At 40.9% G+C, this 16099-nt stretch overlaps 1 protein-coding gene across 2 annotated transcripts in view; it reads left to right on the top strand.

The window, feature by feature from the left end:
* The window catches only part of AADAC (arylacetamide deacetylase), a 48589-nt gene extending 34108 nt beyond the window's left edge, over nucleotides 1-14481 (top strand). The window contains exons 3-6 of one of the 2 annotated variants that reach the window (XM_056564975.1): nucleotides 208-277; nucleotides 1672-1843; nucleotides 7213-7445; nucleotides 13184-14481. In XM_056564975.1, coding sequence (XP_056420950.1) covers nucleotides 208-277; nucleotides 1672-1843; nucleotides 7213-7445; nucleotides 13184-13286 — 578 coding nt within the window. In that variant the 3' untranslated portion in view covers nucleotides 13287-14481. Of the gene's footprint in view, nucleotides 1-207; nucleotides 278-1671; nucleotides 1844-7212; nucleotides 8154-13183 lie in introns of those variants that run through there. The other variant, XM_056564974.1, reaches the window with a different exon arrangement.
* Nucleotides 14482-16099: the final 1618 nt, after the last annotated feature.

Consider the following 16099-nt stretch of genomic DNA (forward strand, 5'->3'; position numbering starts at 1 on the left):
AGGTTCCACAGCAGAATTCTGCATTATTCCATCTACTTTGTAGGATTTTCATTGTTTTTTAAATGGATGTTCTTTTGTGTGTATATGTTCAATAAAGTTTATATTATTTTTAGATCGCTATACGCTTGTTTCTATGTTTTTTTTTGTATATTTTGTCATATAAAATTTATTTATCTGATCCTTGTTTATTGTTTGAATGTCCTGCAGCCATGAAGCCATATGATCTGCAATCAAAACAAGCTGCACATGTGCTCAATGCCATAATTGTGTCCATCGAGTAGGTACTCTTTGCTCTCCAAAAGATGCTATTGTTTCTTAGTATTGTCCATTGTTTCAGACTATGACCTCTCGTACCAAATATGTGCACAAGACTATTTATTCAACTTTTGATCCTCGTTCGTCCTGAAGCACAAACAGAATCACTAATGATTAACATACGGTCAAATGTTTATATATCAGGGACTACTGAGGAGGAAAGCCCTGGGAATGGCACAATGGGGGACATTGATCAAACCCTGTGAAGAGGAACATTTTGCAACTTTTCCAATCAGATTGCTTCTTACATTTTTCAGAGGCCTTTTTTAAAAAATAAAGAAGCTTTCTGATTGGTTGCTATGGGCAACTGCACCATTTTTCCTCGGTTTTCTTCACCATTCTTTCACATTTGATGGCTACTGATTACTTCAGATTATGCGCAAAATGACTTAATTTCCTATATTGCTTAAATACACACTATACACAAGGTAGGCTAGGTTCACAATGTGGTCTCCCCATGCTGCCGCCTACTCCAGGCTGTGTCAGTCAGCCACTATATGTTCTCCTCATGCTGCCACCACCTGCATGTTGGGTCATTCAGCCACTATATTGTCTCCTCATGCTGCCACCACCTGCATGTTGGGTCATTCAGCCACTATATGGTCTCCTCATGCTGCCGCCACCTCTGTGCTGTGTCTTTCAGCCACTATATGGTCTCCTCATACTGATACCACCTCCAGGCTCTGCCATTGGCCCACTCTGCGACAGTGATTCTAATAGCAATGCCTGTAATCTGCATGTCATACTGAATAACAGTATTATTTCACTAACCCAGCTCCCACCCTATGCGTGTTACAGCAAGGCAAAGTGTTCTACACTCCTATTGAGGCTCTCTGTAGGCCAGAAATAGTCATTTTTAATAGTGATTCGCCGTTAATAAATTCAGACTGAAATAAATTTTTTGGGAAAATTCGGCCAGATCGAATATTTTCAAAAATTCGCTCATCTCTAAATGTAACTTATGGAGTATACTGCACCCACAACCACTAGCCAATCGACTGAAGACTGTGGTAACTAAATATTGAGTCTCTTTAAGTCACTATTATATTTTTGTGTAAAATATTGAAACCATCAAGCTAGTTGCCTCTGAATAGTAAAAGTATTTTGAGTTCAAGTATACTCCAGTGTGAACCATGTTGTCCTTGCTGTGTCATTTCCACTTGCTTGATGGTCACTACCAGACCATTTCCCTGTCTCTCATTTGGTCACTTTCCAATGATCCCAACATCTGTGTGAGATTATTTTTGTAGATTTATCTTTTTTTTCCCTCTCTACTTTGACTTGAAAATATTTTGTTTTTAGATTTTGAATCTCCTTTGACATCTTCCACTTAATATGAATTTTCTTTCTACGCAGTTACCGTTTAGCGCCAAAGTTTCACTTTCCAGACCAATTCAATGATGTGTATGATGTAGTAAAATTTTTTCTGCAAGAAGAGGTGCTCAAAAAGTATTCTGTAGATCGTAACCGTATAGCTGTGTCTGGAGACAGCGCTGGAGGGAATTTAGCTGCTGCTGTAGCACAAATGGTAATTTTTTACATTTTGTCTTTTATGCAAATTTACTGTATGTACAATAGCTTTATAATTGTTATTACTATGGTCTTCTGCATTATGCTCATCCCTGCTGCTCCTGTCCTCCAATACATTTACTGCCTATATGTAATGCTGCCTGCCATTTGTGTGAACATTACATGGGAGATGTCCATCTATTACCAGCAGATGGCAGTCAATCTTGCATAGAGGGAACTGTACAGAACAGGGGGTGGGGAAAAGCTACAGCTTCCTCACATCACTGCTGGCTGGATCATCGTGTTCTGCTGTTCTGTGCTGTGACAGGCCAGCAGACAAGGTAAGTATGTGGAATATATATATATATATATATATATATATATATATATATATATCAGGGGTGTGGAAATTAAAAAAAAAACTACTTGTCCAAGGGACTAAAGTGGAAAACAATCTACTTGTCCCTCAAGAAAATCCACTTGTCCTGGCAGATAAAATAATTTCCACCAAAATAGTCTGATCCCCCCACTAGACCACCAGGGATGGATATAAGATCCCTTTAGTCACTGCTGACAGCGGTGATCAAATGGTTTAATAGGTGATCGCAGCATGCCAGGATATTAGAGGCGGGAGACCTGTAGCTCCTCTTACACCCGAGGGAAGCCCAGAAAAGTCTAGATGTAACTTTTTGATCACCTTATAAAAAATTTCTCATATGAAGTGACCAAAAATGAGCAATTCTGGACTATTATTTACATTTACACCGTTCACCGTGCGGTTTAATTAACATTATATTTTAATAGTCTGGACATTTCCACATGCAGCGATACCACTTATGTTTATTTTTGTACATTATTTTTATTTAAAGAAAATTGGAAACTTTTATTAGGAAAGTGGCTTATTCACATGTATACGCACTTTTTAAAATATTTTAATCACTTTTTTTCAGTCTCAATAGGGACTTATGTTACTGGGGGGTTCTGCTTCTCCTGTTTATATGGTGCATTTTGTGTCAGAAAATGCTGGAAGTTGCATTTAGTTACTAGATAACTACAACTCCCAGCATGCCCTGATACAGCCTATGGTTGTGTGGGTGTTGCAGCATGTTGCACTGTATAGTACAGTTAAGGTTATTGTGTAACATGCTGGGAGTTGTAGTTTTGGTTTGTGTCAGCTGCAGAGCCATAGGATGTGTCAAGGAATACTGGGAATTACAGTTAGTAACTACAACACCCAGCATGCCCTGATGCAGCCTATAGCTCTGCAGCTGACCCGAACCAAAACTACAACTCCCAGCATGTTGCACTTTATAGTTCTACAGTTTAGGTTATGGTCCAACATGCTGGGAGTTGTAGTTTTGGTTCGGGCGTGTTTGTGTGCATCCGTGGGGCTCTTGGTTGGCGGGTTAGTATGAAGGGGGCGGGATTCTGGGGGTGCAATTCAGTGCGGGTACCACTAAAAATAAATAAAATTAGATGGCACAACTGCCCTAATGCCCGTCTGCTCCTATACAAAACATTTATGCATACACACGTCATACATGCACCAGCCACTGCCCCCATATACATACATACACACACACCCGCCACTGCCCCCCCCAACATCATACATTACATATACACATACACTCACACCATACATATGCACACATCATACATACACCCGCCGCTGCCCACCCCACATCATACATCACCACATACACATCACACTTAGACATTATACACACAACATACATTACATACACATCACACAGACATCATACACACATACACTCACACCATACATATCCACCAGTGTTTCCCAACCAGGGTGCCTCCAGCTGTTGCAAAACTACAACTCCCAGCATGCCCAGGGCATGCTGGGAGTTGTAGTTTTGCAACAGCTGGAGGCACCCTGGTTGGGAAACACTGATATACACCATACATATGCACACATCATACATACACCTGCCGCTGCCCCCCCCATCATACATTACATACACACATCACACATACACTCACACCATACATATACAACCACCCTTCCTGTCGCCTGTATTCTCGGTCTCCTCACCTGAGCCGCCATGAGTGGACATCAGAGCTGTAGTCACCGCCGGTGTAAGGTGAGATTTCCGTCCTCTCCTCTCTCCCCTCCCCACTGCTCTGTGTTTTCCCCGTGCAAACAAGCAACCTCCCCGTGGTGGATTAGGTCCTGTGGAGACAGATCAGGGGGAGGTGTAGAGCTGTGTGCGGGGGATGGAGCTGTGCACGGAGCTGTCTACATCCTCTCTCTCCCCCTGCTGTGTCTTCTGAGCTCCGTCCAGAGAGGAGATGAGGGGGCTCTGCAGTCAGCTGGAGGCAGCTGCCCCCTCCATACACTCTGAGTGCAGGTGTGAGGTGTAGACTTCCATCGTCTCCTGCACCTCACACCGACATTAAAGACAAATAAGGGAGAAGTCTGTCTGTCCCTGCCCGATACAGGGCTAAATCTATAAACAATTCACCTGCCCGGCGCCCAAAACTACTTGTCCCGGGAGTCGGGCTATAGGATTTCCACATCCCTGATATATACATTTTGTATACACATTATAGTATGTGCGTACATGCGTACATATATTCGTATATGTGTATTACAGTGTTCATAAACTCACTGGCCACTATATTAGGTAGACCTGTTTAATTGTTTGTTTACACAAACAGCAAATTAGCCAATCACATGGCAGCACCTCAATGCATTTAGGCACATTGGGGGAGATTTATCAAAACCTGTCCAGAGAAAAAGTTGCTGAGTTGCCTGTAGCACCCAATCAAATGTTTCTTAAAATTTTCAGAGACCTTTTAAAAAATAAAGCGATCTGATTGGTTGCTATGGGCAACTCAGCAACTCTTCCTATGAACAGGATTTGATAAATCTCCCCCATAGACTTGGTCAAGACAATTTGTTAAAGGAGTAGTCCGGCACGCACTTTTCTCATTTTATCCCATCCGGGCTGCAAAAAAAAGAAAACAAACTTTCTCTTACCTGCCAACGAGCCCCTGGAGCTCTGGTACAGGTGTTTGGTCCCCGGGCTGTTTGCTTCTTACTTCCTGTTAGCCCGTTAGCCCGGCACGTCACACGGAGCTTCAGCCTATCACCAGCCGAGGTGGGACATCGCTGCAGCCGTTCATAGGCTGCAGCTCCGTGTGACGTACCGGGCTAACAGGAAGTAAGAAGCAAACAGCCCGGCGACCGACCACCTGTACCGGAGTGTACCGGAGCTCCGGGGGCTCGTTGGCAGGTAAGAGAAAGTTTGTTTTCTTTTTTTTTGCAGCCCGGACGGGATAAAATGAGAAAAGTGTGCGCCGGACTACTCCTTTAAAGTTTGAACAGAGCATCAAAATGGAGCACAATAGGGATTTAAGTTTTTCCAGGACTTTGACACTCCCGGAAAAAGGTGTAACACACGTTAGAATGGGGCTATCCTGGCTACTGCAGTTAAACCCTGTTACTGTTTTACATTGGTTTGTATAACTGCGTATTTGCACTTTTTGTACAATATATTGTTTAGATGCTGTATGTGTTTGCATCTTTTTGTACTAGGCACGTGACATTTTAGTGTTGCATCCTTCCACTCTTTAGGCATTCGTTTGTCACAGTATATCTATTTGCATATCTGTTTGGTTGCTTGTGCCTTATTAATGCAATATGAATTATTACTATATTTTGCTGAGCTCCTTCCCCATAACCTATTCCAGTATATTACACAATTTTTGATGAGTGCAGTGTCCAGTGATGTTGCCCTTTTTATTGATGTCTGTTTCCTCCTTGGTATTAATTAATGTTATTTTTATTCTATGAAATTTCTATGTCAATAAAGCTTCTTCATTGATTATGGGGGAGATTTATCAAAACCTGTCAGAGGAAAAGTTGCTGATTTGCCCATAGCAACCAATCAGATTGCTTCTTTCATTTTTGAAATGGCCTCTGTAAAATGAAAGAAGTGATCTGATTGGTTTCTATGGGCAACTCAGCAACTTTTCCTCTGGATAGGTTTTAATTAATCTCCCTCTATAAAAATAAATTTTGATAAGTGACTCTGTTCTTTCTTTGTGGTTTTCTACATAGTGGCATGCCTACCTGCATAGCTACCTACCGACATAGCTTCCTACTTACCTATATGATTACCTACCTACCTGGCTACCTACCTGTCTTCCTGGCTGCATTATTACACAGCTAGCTAACTACCTACCTAGCTTCCTTACTATCTACCTAGCTACCTTGCTACATACAGTGCTACCTTTGGCCTACCAGAGGCTATAATGTTGACCCTCTAGGTATACAGAATACATTGGACATACCACCATCAATAATTTCTAATAGGTTATTTGTGAGCCAACTTGTAAAGAATAAACCCTTGTAGCAAATGATTGACCCCAGAGACAGCTAGACATAGGGTTACCTTCGGGTCCCACCAAGAGATGCTCTGGTTTTCTTGGGCGAGAAGTGACCTTATTTGTTCCAACATTGATGAATGTATAATATTCATGGTACTAAAAACTATAACCACAATTTTCTTGTTATGAGGCCCCAAACATTTAAAATATGGAATTTAGTTTGATTAGAATGATCATAATATAAAAATGAATTTAATTAAATTGTTTTGTCTAACCCCACTGTCACTTAATGCATATATCTATGCTGGTTTTGTTTTCATTAACCATATTGTTATGGGGCATTTTGCTGTTTACTTTACAGGAAGTTTTTTTTTATAATTAGGATTGTTGTCTATGTTTCTTTGAAATTGTTTTTCAAAAACATTAAAGGGGTACTCTGCTGGTGCCAAAATGTTAAACAGATTTGTAAATTACTTCTATTTAAAAATCTTAATCCTTCCAGTACTTATGAGCTGCTGTATGGAATTTTAGGAACTGTCCAGAGTAGGAGCAAATCCCCATAGAAAAACCTATCCTATTCTGGACAGTTCCTGACAAGGACAGAGGTGTTAGCAGAGAGCACAGAGGTCAGAGAGAAAGGAAATTAAAAAAAAAAAAAGAACTTCCTCTTGAGCATACAGCAGCTGATAAGTACTGGAAGGATTACGATTTTTAAATAGAAGTAATTTACACATCTGTTTAACTTTCTGGCACCAGTTGATTAAAAAAATATATATATATGTTTTCCCAGTGGAGTGCCCCTTTGACTGCTAGCACTTACATGTAGACTATGCAAAGATTGTACAATTGCCTTGTGTCTTGCTTTTCTGTGTGTTCATACAAAATAGATATGGAAACATTTCAATGACATCTAAAGCTCTCAGAAGTTTCTCAATGTTCTTAACAAAACATATTGACGCCACATGTAATGAAATACTTGCTGACTCTTTAACAGCCACAAATTTGTTTATTAAAACATTGATTTGATTTTTACAGCTGCTTCATGACCCAGAAGTCAATGTGAAACTCAAGATTCAAGTGTTAATATACCCAGTCCTCCAGAGCCTTGATCTTAATACTCCATCTTACAAAGAAAATGCCAACATGCCTTTACTCTCCAAAACACTGATGGTCCGATTCTGGAGTGAATACTACACCACAGATCGATCACTGTTTGAAGCAATGATGTCCAATAAGCACATCCCATCTCAAGATGCCCATTTATATAAGTATGTTAATTGGAGTACTTTATTGCCTGAAAACCTAAAGAAGAATCATGTTTACACTGTGCCTGACAACCAGAATGCATTCTTTGTTAAAAAGTACCCAGGACTTTTGGATGTGAGAGCATCTCCTCTGTTGGCAGAAGATGAAATGTTAACTGGTCTGCCATTGACATATGTAATCACCTGCATGTATGATGTACTTAGAGATGATGGCATTATGTATGTTTCAAGACTTAGAAAAGCCGGGGTGCATGTAGTACATGAACATTATGACAACACATTCCATGGTATAATTTTAATGAACACCTGGCCCTTTGATATTTCTTTATCACATCGGGTGGTGGATAACTACTTAAACTGGCTTGATGCTAACCTGTGACAAGTCTATACAATGTTTTTCTATGTCACTTTCTTTACTGAAATCTAAGAACCATATATGCTACAGCTCTTGTCTCTCTATTTGTCTTCTAAAGCTAAAAGGGGTATTCCGGCCAAAGACATCTTATCCCCTATCCAAAGGATAGGGGATAAGATGTTTGATCACAGAGGGCCCACCGCTGTGACCCCCCACATTCTCCGTGCAGCACCCGCATTCTATGCCAGGCTGCTGCTCCAGTCTCGGAAACCTCTGTGTTTCCGGGACTGGAGACGTGACTTCCCACCACACCCCCTTCGTTCATGTCTATGGGAGGGGGCGTGTTGAATGGGACCCCTGCGATCAGACATCTTATCCCCTATCCTTTGGATAGGGGATAAGATGTCTATGGCCAGAATACCCCTTTAAAGAAAAACAATGTTTCTTTAACATTTTGACACCAGTTGATTTAAAAAGATTTGTAAATTACTTCGATTTAAAAATCTTAATCCTTACAGTGGTTATCAGCTGTATGCTCCACAGGAAGTTATTTTCTTTTTTAACTTATTTTCTATCTGATCACAGTGCTCTCTGCTGACACCTCTATCTATGTCAGGAACTGTCCAGAGCAGGAGCAAATCATCATAGCAAACCTATTTTGCTCTGGACAGTTCATGGCATGGACAGAGGTGTCAGCAGAGAGCAATGTGGTCAGACAGAAAATAAATTTAAAAATGAAAGAACTTCCTCTGTAGCATAAAGCTGCTGATAAGTACTAGAAGGATTAAGATTTTTATATAGAAGTAATTTACAAATCTTTTCAACTATCTGGCACCAGTTGATGAAAAAAAAAATGTTTTCCATCGGAAGTATTAAAAACTATCCATCCAATTGTCATTATAGGGTTTCTGGTACACAGTATCTACTTAACCTCTTCAGGATGCAGGGCGTATGGAAACGCCCTGCATTCCGAGTCCTACGCGTATCCATACGCCCGTGGGAATTCCGGTCCCCACCGCTAGCCGGTTGGGGACCGGAGCCGGATGCCTGCTGAAATCGTTCAGCAGGCATCGCGGCATATCGCCCAGGGAGGGCCATTATGCCCCCCCATGTCGGCGATGGCCGCAGATCGCTGGACAATTCAGCCCAGCAATCTGTGGCGATTCCGGGTCAATCGAGTCTCCAGTTACCCGGTGACCCGGAATTACTGGCTGATTGAGGCCGTCTCTGACGGCCCCGAACAGCTATAGCCAGCAGGGGTGAGGTGGCACTGGTGCCACCTCACGATCGCCCTGATTCATCGGGCGGTTTACCGGCCAACCAATCAGGGCACCTGCTGCGGGTGTCACTCCCGCAACCCGCTCCGCCCCTCTTCCGGAGGATGTGAGCGGGTGCGGGAAGTCCCTGTTGGGATCGGGGCCCCAGGAGCGGCGGCGGCGAGAGACTGACCTGTGTGCGGCGGTATGGAGCAGCAGTTGGAGGTGATTGACAGCCTCCTGCTGTTGCTTAGCAACAGCTCCCAGCATGCAAAAAGGGCATGCTGGGAGCTGTAGTTATGCAACAGCAGGAGGCAGACCACCACAACTCCCAGCATTCCCTTATGGGCATGCTGGGACTTATAGTTTTGCAACAGCTGGAGGCACATTTTTTCTATGGAAAAGTATACCTTCAGCTGTTGTATAACTACAACTCCCAGCTTGCACAAACAGCTAAAGTGCATGCTGGGAGTTGTAGTGGTGCATCTGCTGGTTGCATAACTACAACTTCCAGCATGCCTGTTGGCTGTCCGTGACTGCTGAGAATTGTAGTTTTGCAACAGCTGAAGGCACACTGGTTGTGAAACTCAAGAGTTTTTTTTTACCTAACTCAGTGTTTCACGACCGGTGTGCCTCCAGCTGTTGGAAACTACAACTCCCAGCATGCACCGTACATGCTGGGAGTTGTAGTTTTGCAACAGCTGGAGGCACACTGGTTGTGAAACACTGAGTTAGGTCACAAACTCAGTGATACATAACCAGTGTGCCTACAGCTGTTGCAAAACTAAAACTCTCAGCATGTACAGTCTGTCAGCGCATGCTGGGAGTTGTAGTTTTGCAACAGCTGGATGTCCCCCCCCTCCTCCCCAATGTGAACGCACAGGGTACACTCACATTAGCGGAGGTTTACAGTAAGTATCCGGCTGCAAGTTTGAGCTGCGGCAAATTTTCTGCCGCAGCTCAAACTGCCAGCGAGAAAATACTGTGAACCCCCGCCCGTGTGACTGTACCCTAAAAACAAAACACTAATCTAACACAAAAAGAAAAAGTAAAAAACACTACATATACACATACCCCTACACAGCCCCCCTCCCCTCCCCAATAAAAATGAAAAACGTCTGGTACACCACTGTTTCCAAAACGGAGCCTCCAGCTGTTGCAAAACAAGTACTCCCAGTATTACCAGACAGCCACTGACTGTCCAGGCATGTTGGGAGTTTTAAAACAGCTGGAGGCACCCTGTTTGGGAATCACTGGCGTAGAATACCTCTATGTCCACCCCTATGCAAGTCTCTAATTTAGGCCTCAAATGGGCATGGCGCTCTCACTTTGGAGCCCTGTCGTATTTCAATGCAACAGTTTAGGGCCACATGTGGGGTATCGCCGTACTCGGGAAAAATTGTGTTACAAATTTTGGGGGGTATTTTCTGCTTTTACCCTTTTTAAAAATGTAAAATTTTGGGGAAAACAAGCATTTTAGGTAAAAAAAAAAAAAAAATTGTTACGTTCCCCGAGGGGTCTAGTTTCCAAAATAGTATGCCATGTGTTTTTTTTTTTTTTGCTGTCCTGGTGCCATAGGGGCTTCCAAAATGCGGCATGCCCTCAGACCAAAATTTGCTTCCAAAAAGCCAAATATGACTACTCCTCTTCTGAGACCTGTAGTGCGCCAGCAGAGCACTTTTCACCCCCATATGGGGTGTTTTCTGAATCGGGAGAAATTGGGCTTCAAATTTTGGGGGGTATTTTCTGCAATTACTCTTTTTAAAAATTTATACATTTTTTATTAATTTATACAAATGTATACAATTTTTGGGAAAACAAGCATTTTAGGTAATTTTTATTTTTTACATTTGCAAAAGTCATGAAACACCTGTGGGGTATTAAGGCTCACTTTATCCCATGTTACATTTCCTGAGGGGTCTAGTTTCCAAAATGGTATGCCATGTTTTTTTTTTTTTTTTTTTGCTGTTTTGACACCCTAGGGGCTTCCTAAAGGTGACATGCCCCCCAAAAACCATTTCAGAAAAATGTTCTCTCCAAAATCCCCTTGTCGCTCCTTCCCTTCAGAGCCCTCTACAGCGCCCGCCAAACACTTTACATAGACATATGAGGTATGTGCTTACTCAAGAGAAATTGGGCTACAAATACAAGTAAAAATGTTCTCCTTTTACCACTTGCAAATATTCAAAAATTGGGTCCAAGAACATGCGAGTGTAAAAAATGAAGATTTTGAATTTTCTCCTTCACTTTGCTGCTATTCCTGTGAAACACCTAAAGGGTTAAAACACTGACTGAATGTCATTTTGAATACTTTGGGGGTGTAGTTATTATAATGGGGTCTTTTATGGGGTATTTCTAATATGAAGACCTTTCAAATCCACTTCAAAACTGAACTGGTCCCTGAAAAATATCAAGTTTGAAAATTTTGTGAAATTTTGTGAAAAATTGGAAAATTGCTGCTGAACTTTGAAGCCCCCCTGGTGTCTTCCAAAAGTAAAAACTCATAAATTTTATGATGCAAACATAAAGTAGACATATTGTGTATGGGAACCCAAAAAAAATTATTTTGAATATCCATTTTTCTTACAAGCAGAGAGCTTCAAAGTTAGAAAAATGCAAAATTTTCATTTTTTTCATAAATTTTGGATTTTTCACCAATAAAGGATGCAAGTTACCAAAAAATGTTACCACTATGTTAAATTAGAACATGTCTCGAAAGAAAATTCTCGGAATCAGAATGATAACTAAAAGCATTCCAGAGTTATTAATGTTTAAAGTGACAGCGGTCAGAATTGCAAAAAACGTCCGAGTCCTTAAGGTGAAAAAGGGCTAAGTCCTTAAGGGGTTAAAATCTAAATCATAAAAACATTTCTTGAGATAGGTTGCATTGTTTTCATCTAACTGTATATGGAGACTACTATAATGGATATGTTCTCAGATCCTAAGGAAGCCACAGTTGCCACCCACTAATTCCTCCAATCTCATCCAAATTCAGATGTGCAGATGTAGATGCCATATATATATATATATATATATAGAGAGAGAGAGAGAGAGAGAGAGAGAGAGAGAGAGAGAGAGAGAGAGAGAGAGAGAGAGGCAGAAATTGTATCTAATTGCTTGTAATGCCTATTAGATAAATAGGCATTAGGTGACATAGCGCAACAAAATCACCACCTGATGACTTGGCCACTTGCTACTGGTTGCTAAGGTGAACAATTTAGCAGAACAAACACTTACCGTATTTTTCGCTCCATAAGACACACTTTTTCCTCCCCCAAAAGTGGGACGGAAATGTCCGTGCGTATTATGGAGTGAATGTGTGTGCACATGAAGTGTGTGTGCGAATGAAGTGCAGGGGAGGCTGCTAAGCTTACCTTCTCCTGTGTCTGTAGTGCTCCGCTGCCCCACTGCCTCTGATTCACGCCGCTGTCCCGTTCTCCTTTCCGCATAATGGAGTCTTATGGAAGAGCATGGGACACACACGTCAATCCCCTGCTCCCAGCTTAACGTTACGCTGGGCGCAGGGGAGTGACGTGTGTGTCACATGCTCCTCCATAGACTCCATTATGCGGACGGCAGAACAGGGCATCGGTAGTGATATACCGATAAGCAACTACAAGGGGGGTCCTGCAGGCCACAAGGGGGGTCCTGCTGGCCACAAGGGGGTTCTGCTGGCCACACGGGAGGTCCTGCTGGCTACAAGGGGGGTCCTGCTGGCTACAAGGGGGGGTCCTGCTGGCTACAAGGGGGGACTTGCTGACTACAAGGGTGGTCCTGCTGGCCACAAGGGGGTCATGCTGGCCACAAGGGGGGTCCTGCTGTTTGCAAGGGAGGTCCTGCTGGCCACAAGGGGGGGTTTGGTTCAGAATATTTTTTTCTTGCTCTCCGCCTCTAAAACATAGGTTCGTCTTATGGTCAGGTGCTTCTTATGGAGCGAAAAATATGGTAACTGGAAGCCGAGGTGTCAAATAGATTTTTTGAAGGTAGTGTAATTTAGTGTTCTCACCATTTTCACATAAAGGACAACTCTTACATTTTTGAGAATCAATACCTCTGTATTTAAAAAAAATAAATAAATAAAATGTGTAGAATTGTGTACTTTACAACCTTTGATTTATATGTATGTGCAGGGGTCAAGTGCTGGGAAAAAAGTGTTGGAAACTCACCCAAGCTTTCCACTCAATGGCTGGTCCTGCAGGACTCCTACTAATGGGAGCAGTGTTACTGCTGTGAAAAAAGTGCAGCAACTCCGGACTTAAGCCCTGTGTATGTGGCATACTGTATGTCATCCGTGTGACTCTTGTTCTCATGTTGTCCCTCTGAAATGCTCTGTTTGTAAGTAGGTGAAGTATGATTTTCTCTCCTTTTATTTCATACATCTTTTTTTATTGAAAATGAAACATTTGTTTTTACAAATAAAGTTTTTTTTTTACACAAAGAATTAGTAAATTTCTGCAGAAGCTGTACCTTAATATGTCTAGTATTAGAATACTCTACCAGACATAGCAATAAGAAGGGGTGCGTTTCTCATACAGACACAAGGCAAATGGAACAGACACTTTTGGGCGGGCTATTTACAAAAAATATTAATTACAATAATTGTTCATTATTACTATTTTTTTGTAATTGCTGTGTCGTGACAAAACCAATATTTGGGTAATTCATAATGTATATAATAAAAAAAGATATTAGAAGTGCATACCTGAGATATTAGGGTATTTTTGAAGCTGTATGAAGCAATAAATAAGTACACATTTAATACTAAATACACAAAAGAAATATGATTATTTCTGTGACACAGCCCTGTGTTTACTCCAGCCTTCCTTTCTGTCAAACAGCATGTACCATTAACAGAGGCCATCATTCTACTGGAGGAGCAGTGAGGGAAAGGTAGTTCCTGCCCATACAGTGCTGGCTATGAGAACAGGCTAAGCCAGGGATTCTCAGACTTTTCTACTGGAGCCTCACCCAACAGACCCAAGTGATGCCTGGCCCTCAGCAGAGGGATGCTTGAGTATCCCCACATGTTGTGGAAGTCCATGCAAACAGTTAAAATATTGCTTAGTCTACCTTTTATTTGTCTCCTAACCTATGTTAAGCAGTAATATGAGCATGCAATCAGTCAATAATGTTGCTAAACCAGAGATTGTTGAAGACATGGATAGTTACATAAACACTACCTCCTGAGCCGCGTTTCACCAACAACTAGGGGGAACTTCACTGGTGAGGTCCACTTCACAATTTTAGATTTTAGATAAAAAGAAGTGTCTGGCAAAAAATTTGAACAGTGGAACGGGGGCAGTTTATTGATTAACATTACTGGTAGGTCTAACAAAGGCTACTGAAAATCAGTGAGTGTGTCATAATCTAATTGAAATGACTAAAATCACTTGGTTGATCCAAAAAGAACTCAATTAGTGTGTAGAAAATCAAAATGTAATCTCTAAAGCATGACTTTCCTATTAAGAAGCTGCTGTCAAGTTCTGGAAATACCAAAAGCTTCAAGGTGAGTTCTAAAGCAATAAACATAAAGTCTGTGTTTAGAATGACATTAGCTCTAAGATTAAAAACTGTAAGAAATATATTCCGTTGTTTATGCGTAGACCTGAAATAAATAATGTCTAAGGTTTGTACACACTCTGTTCCAAGGTACGCATTAGCATTCACAAACAATCCATTCAGTTGGAAACTGACATTTACATTATGTTCCCTAAAACAATACTATATGGGCCATCTAAGTTACAAAGGATGCATTAACACTATACATTAGGGTTATGCATACTTTTAAAAACAATTTTTTTTTTTTACCTTGCGCTGAAAACTTCATTCAAAAGTAGAAACATATGGCAGTTCTTTTGCTAATTCTTTAGACTAGGAAATAGCCATTTTACCTTTTTACACCACTCGGATAATCAGGCAATAATATATAGATACAGAATGAATCAAATGTATATACTTTATTGATTGAATATAACAATGGCATATGGACAATCTTAGTTACGAATAATTAATTTACACTTTTCAAGACATAAAATCACAAAACTAACTAACTTGCACACGACGGGGAATGTAACCCATTATAGCTCTAGGGAGGGTGTATATAGGTATATAAGTATCAAAGTAATCTCATGTCTTCTACAAAATACACAAAAATACTCCTAGTTTATATGTGCAAAAAGACAAAACAGTATCCCTAAAAGTAAACCAGACTAAAAATCATGGAAACAGTACATGGGAGAAGCAGCACAACTAAAAGTTGCTCAGGTGCCGGGTGCCAGCTGGTATAGGCTCTGGTCCGGAGACTTAAAGTAGATATCCAAAATAAAGAAACTCCAGCAGCACACCGTTGTAGTGAAAAACAAATGTGAAGTTTATTCACCCAAAGTCTTGCGACGTTCTTACAGGCTGTAATTGGACGGCCGAAACGTCGCAAGACTTTGGGTGAATAAACTTCACATTTGTTTTTCACTACAACGGTGTGCTGCTGGAGTTTCTTTATTTTGGATATATATATATATATATATATATATATATATATATATATATATGCAAAGCAGCTCATATATATGCAAAGCAGCTCATATATATATGTATATATATATATATATATATATATATATATATATATGCATATATATATATATATATATATATATATATATATATATATATGCAAAGCAGCTCATCACACCACCTTTTCAGGTAGCATGGCCTAAGATCAGCTCTGGCTCCAGTTACGAAGTCTCAGAAACTGATTGGGATTAATGCATGAATCTCAATCAGTTTCTGGGACTTCGTAACTGGAGCCAGAGGTGATCTTAGGGCATGCAACCTGAAAAGGTGGTGTGATGAGCTGCTTTGCATATTGCTTACCCAGAAAGCCCGTGGAGTGCTAATGGACTTTTTGAACCTCCGTTCTACACTGGAAGCGGTGCAAGAATACTTGCTATATATATATATATATATATATATATATATATATATATATATATATATATACAGTGGGGTAAAAATATTTATTAATGTGCATAAAGAAACCAAGGAAA

Source organism: Hyla sarda, chromosome 3 (genome assembly GCF_029499605.1).
Source record: "Hyla sarda isolate aHylSar1 chromosome 3, aHylSar1.hap1, whole genome shotgun sequence".
Lineage (NCBI taxonomy): Eukaryota > Metazoa > Chordata > Amphibia > Anura > Hylidae > Hyla > Hyla sarda.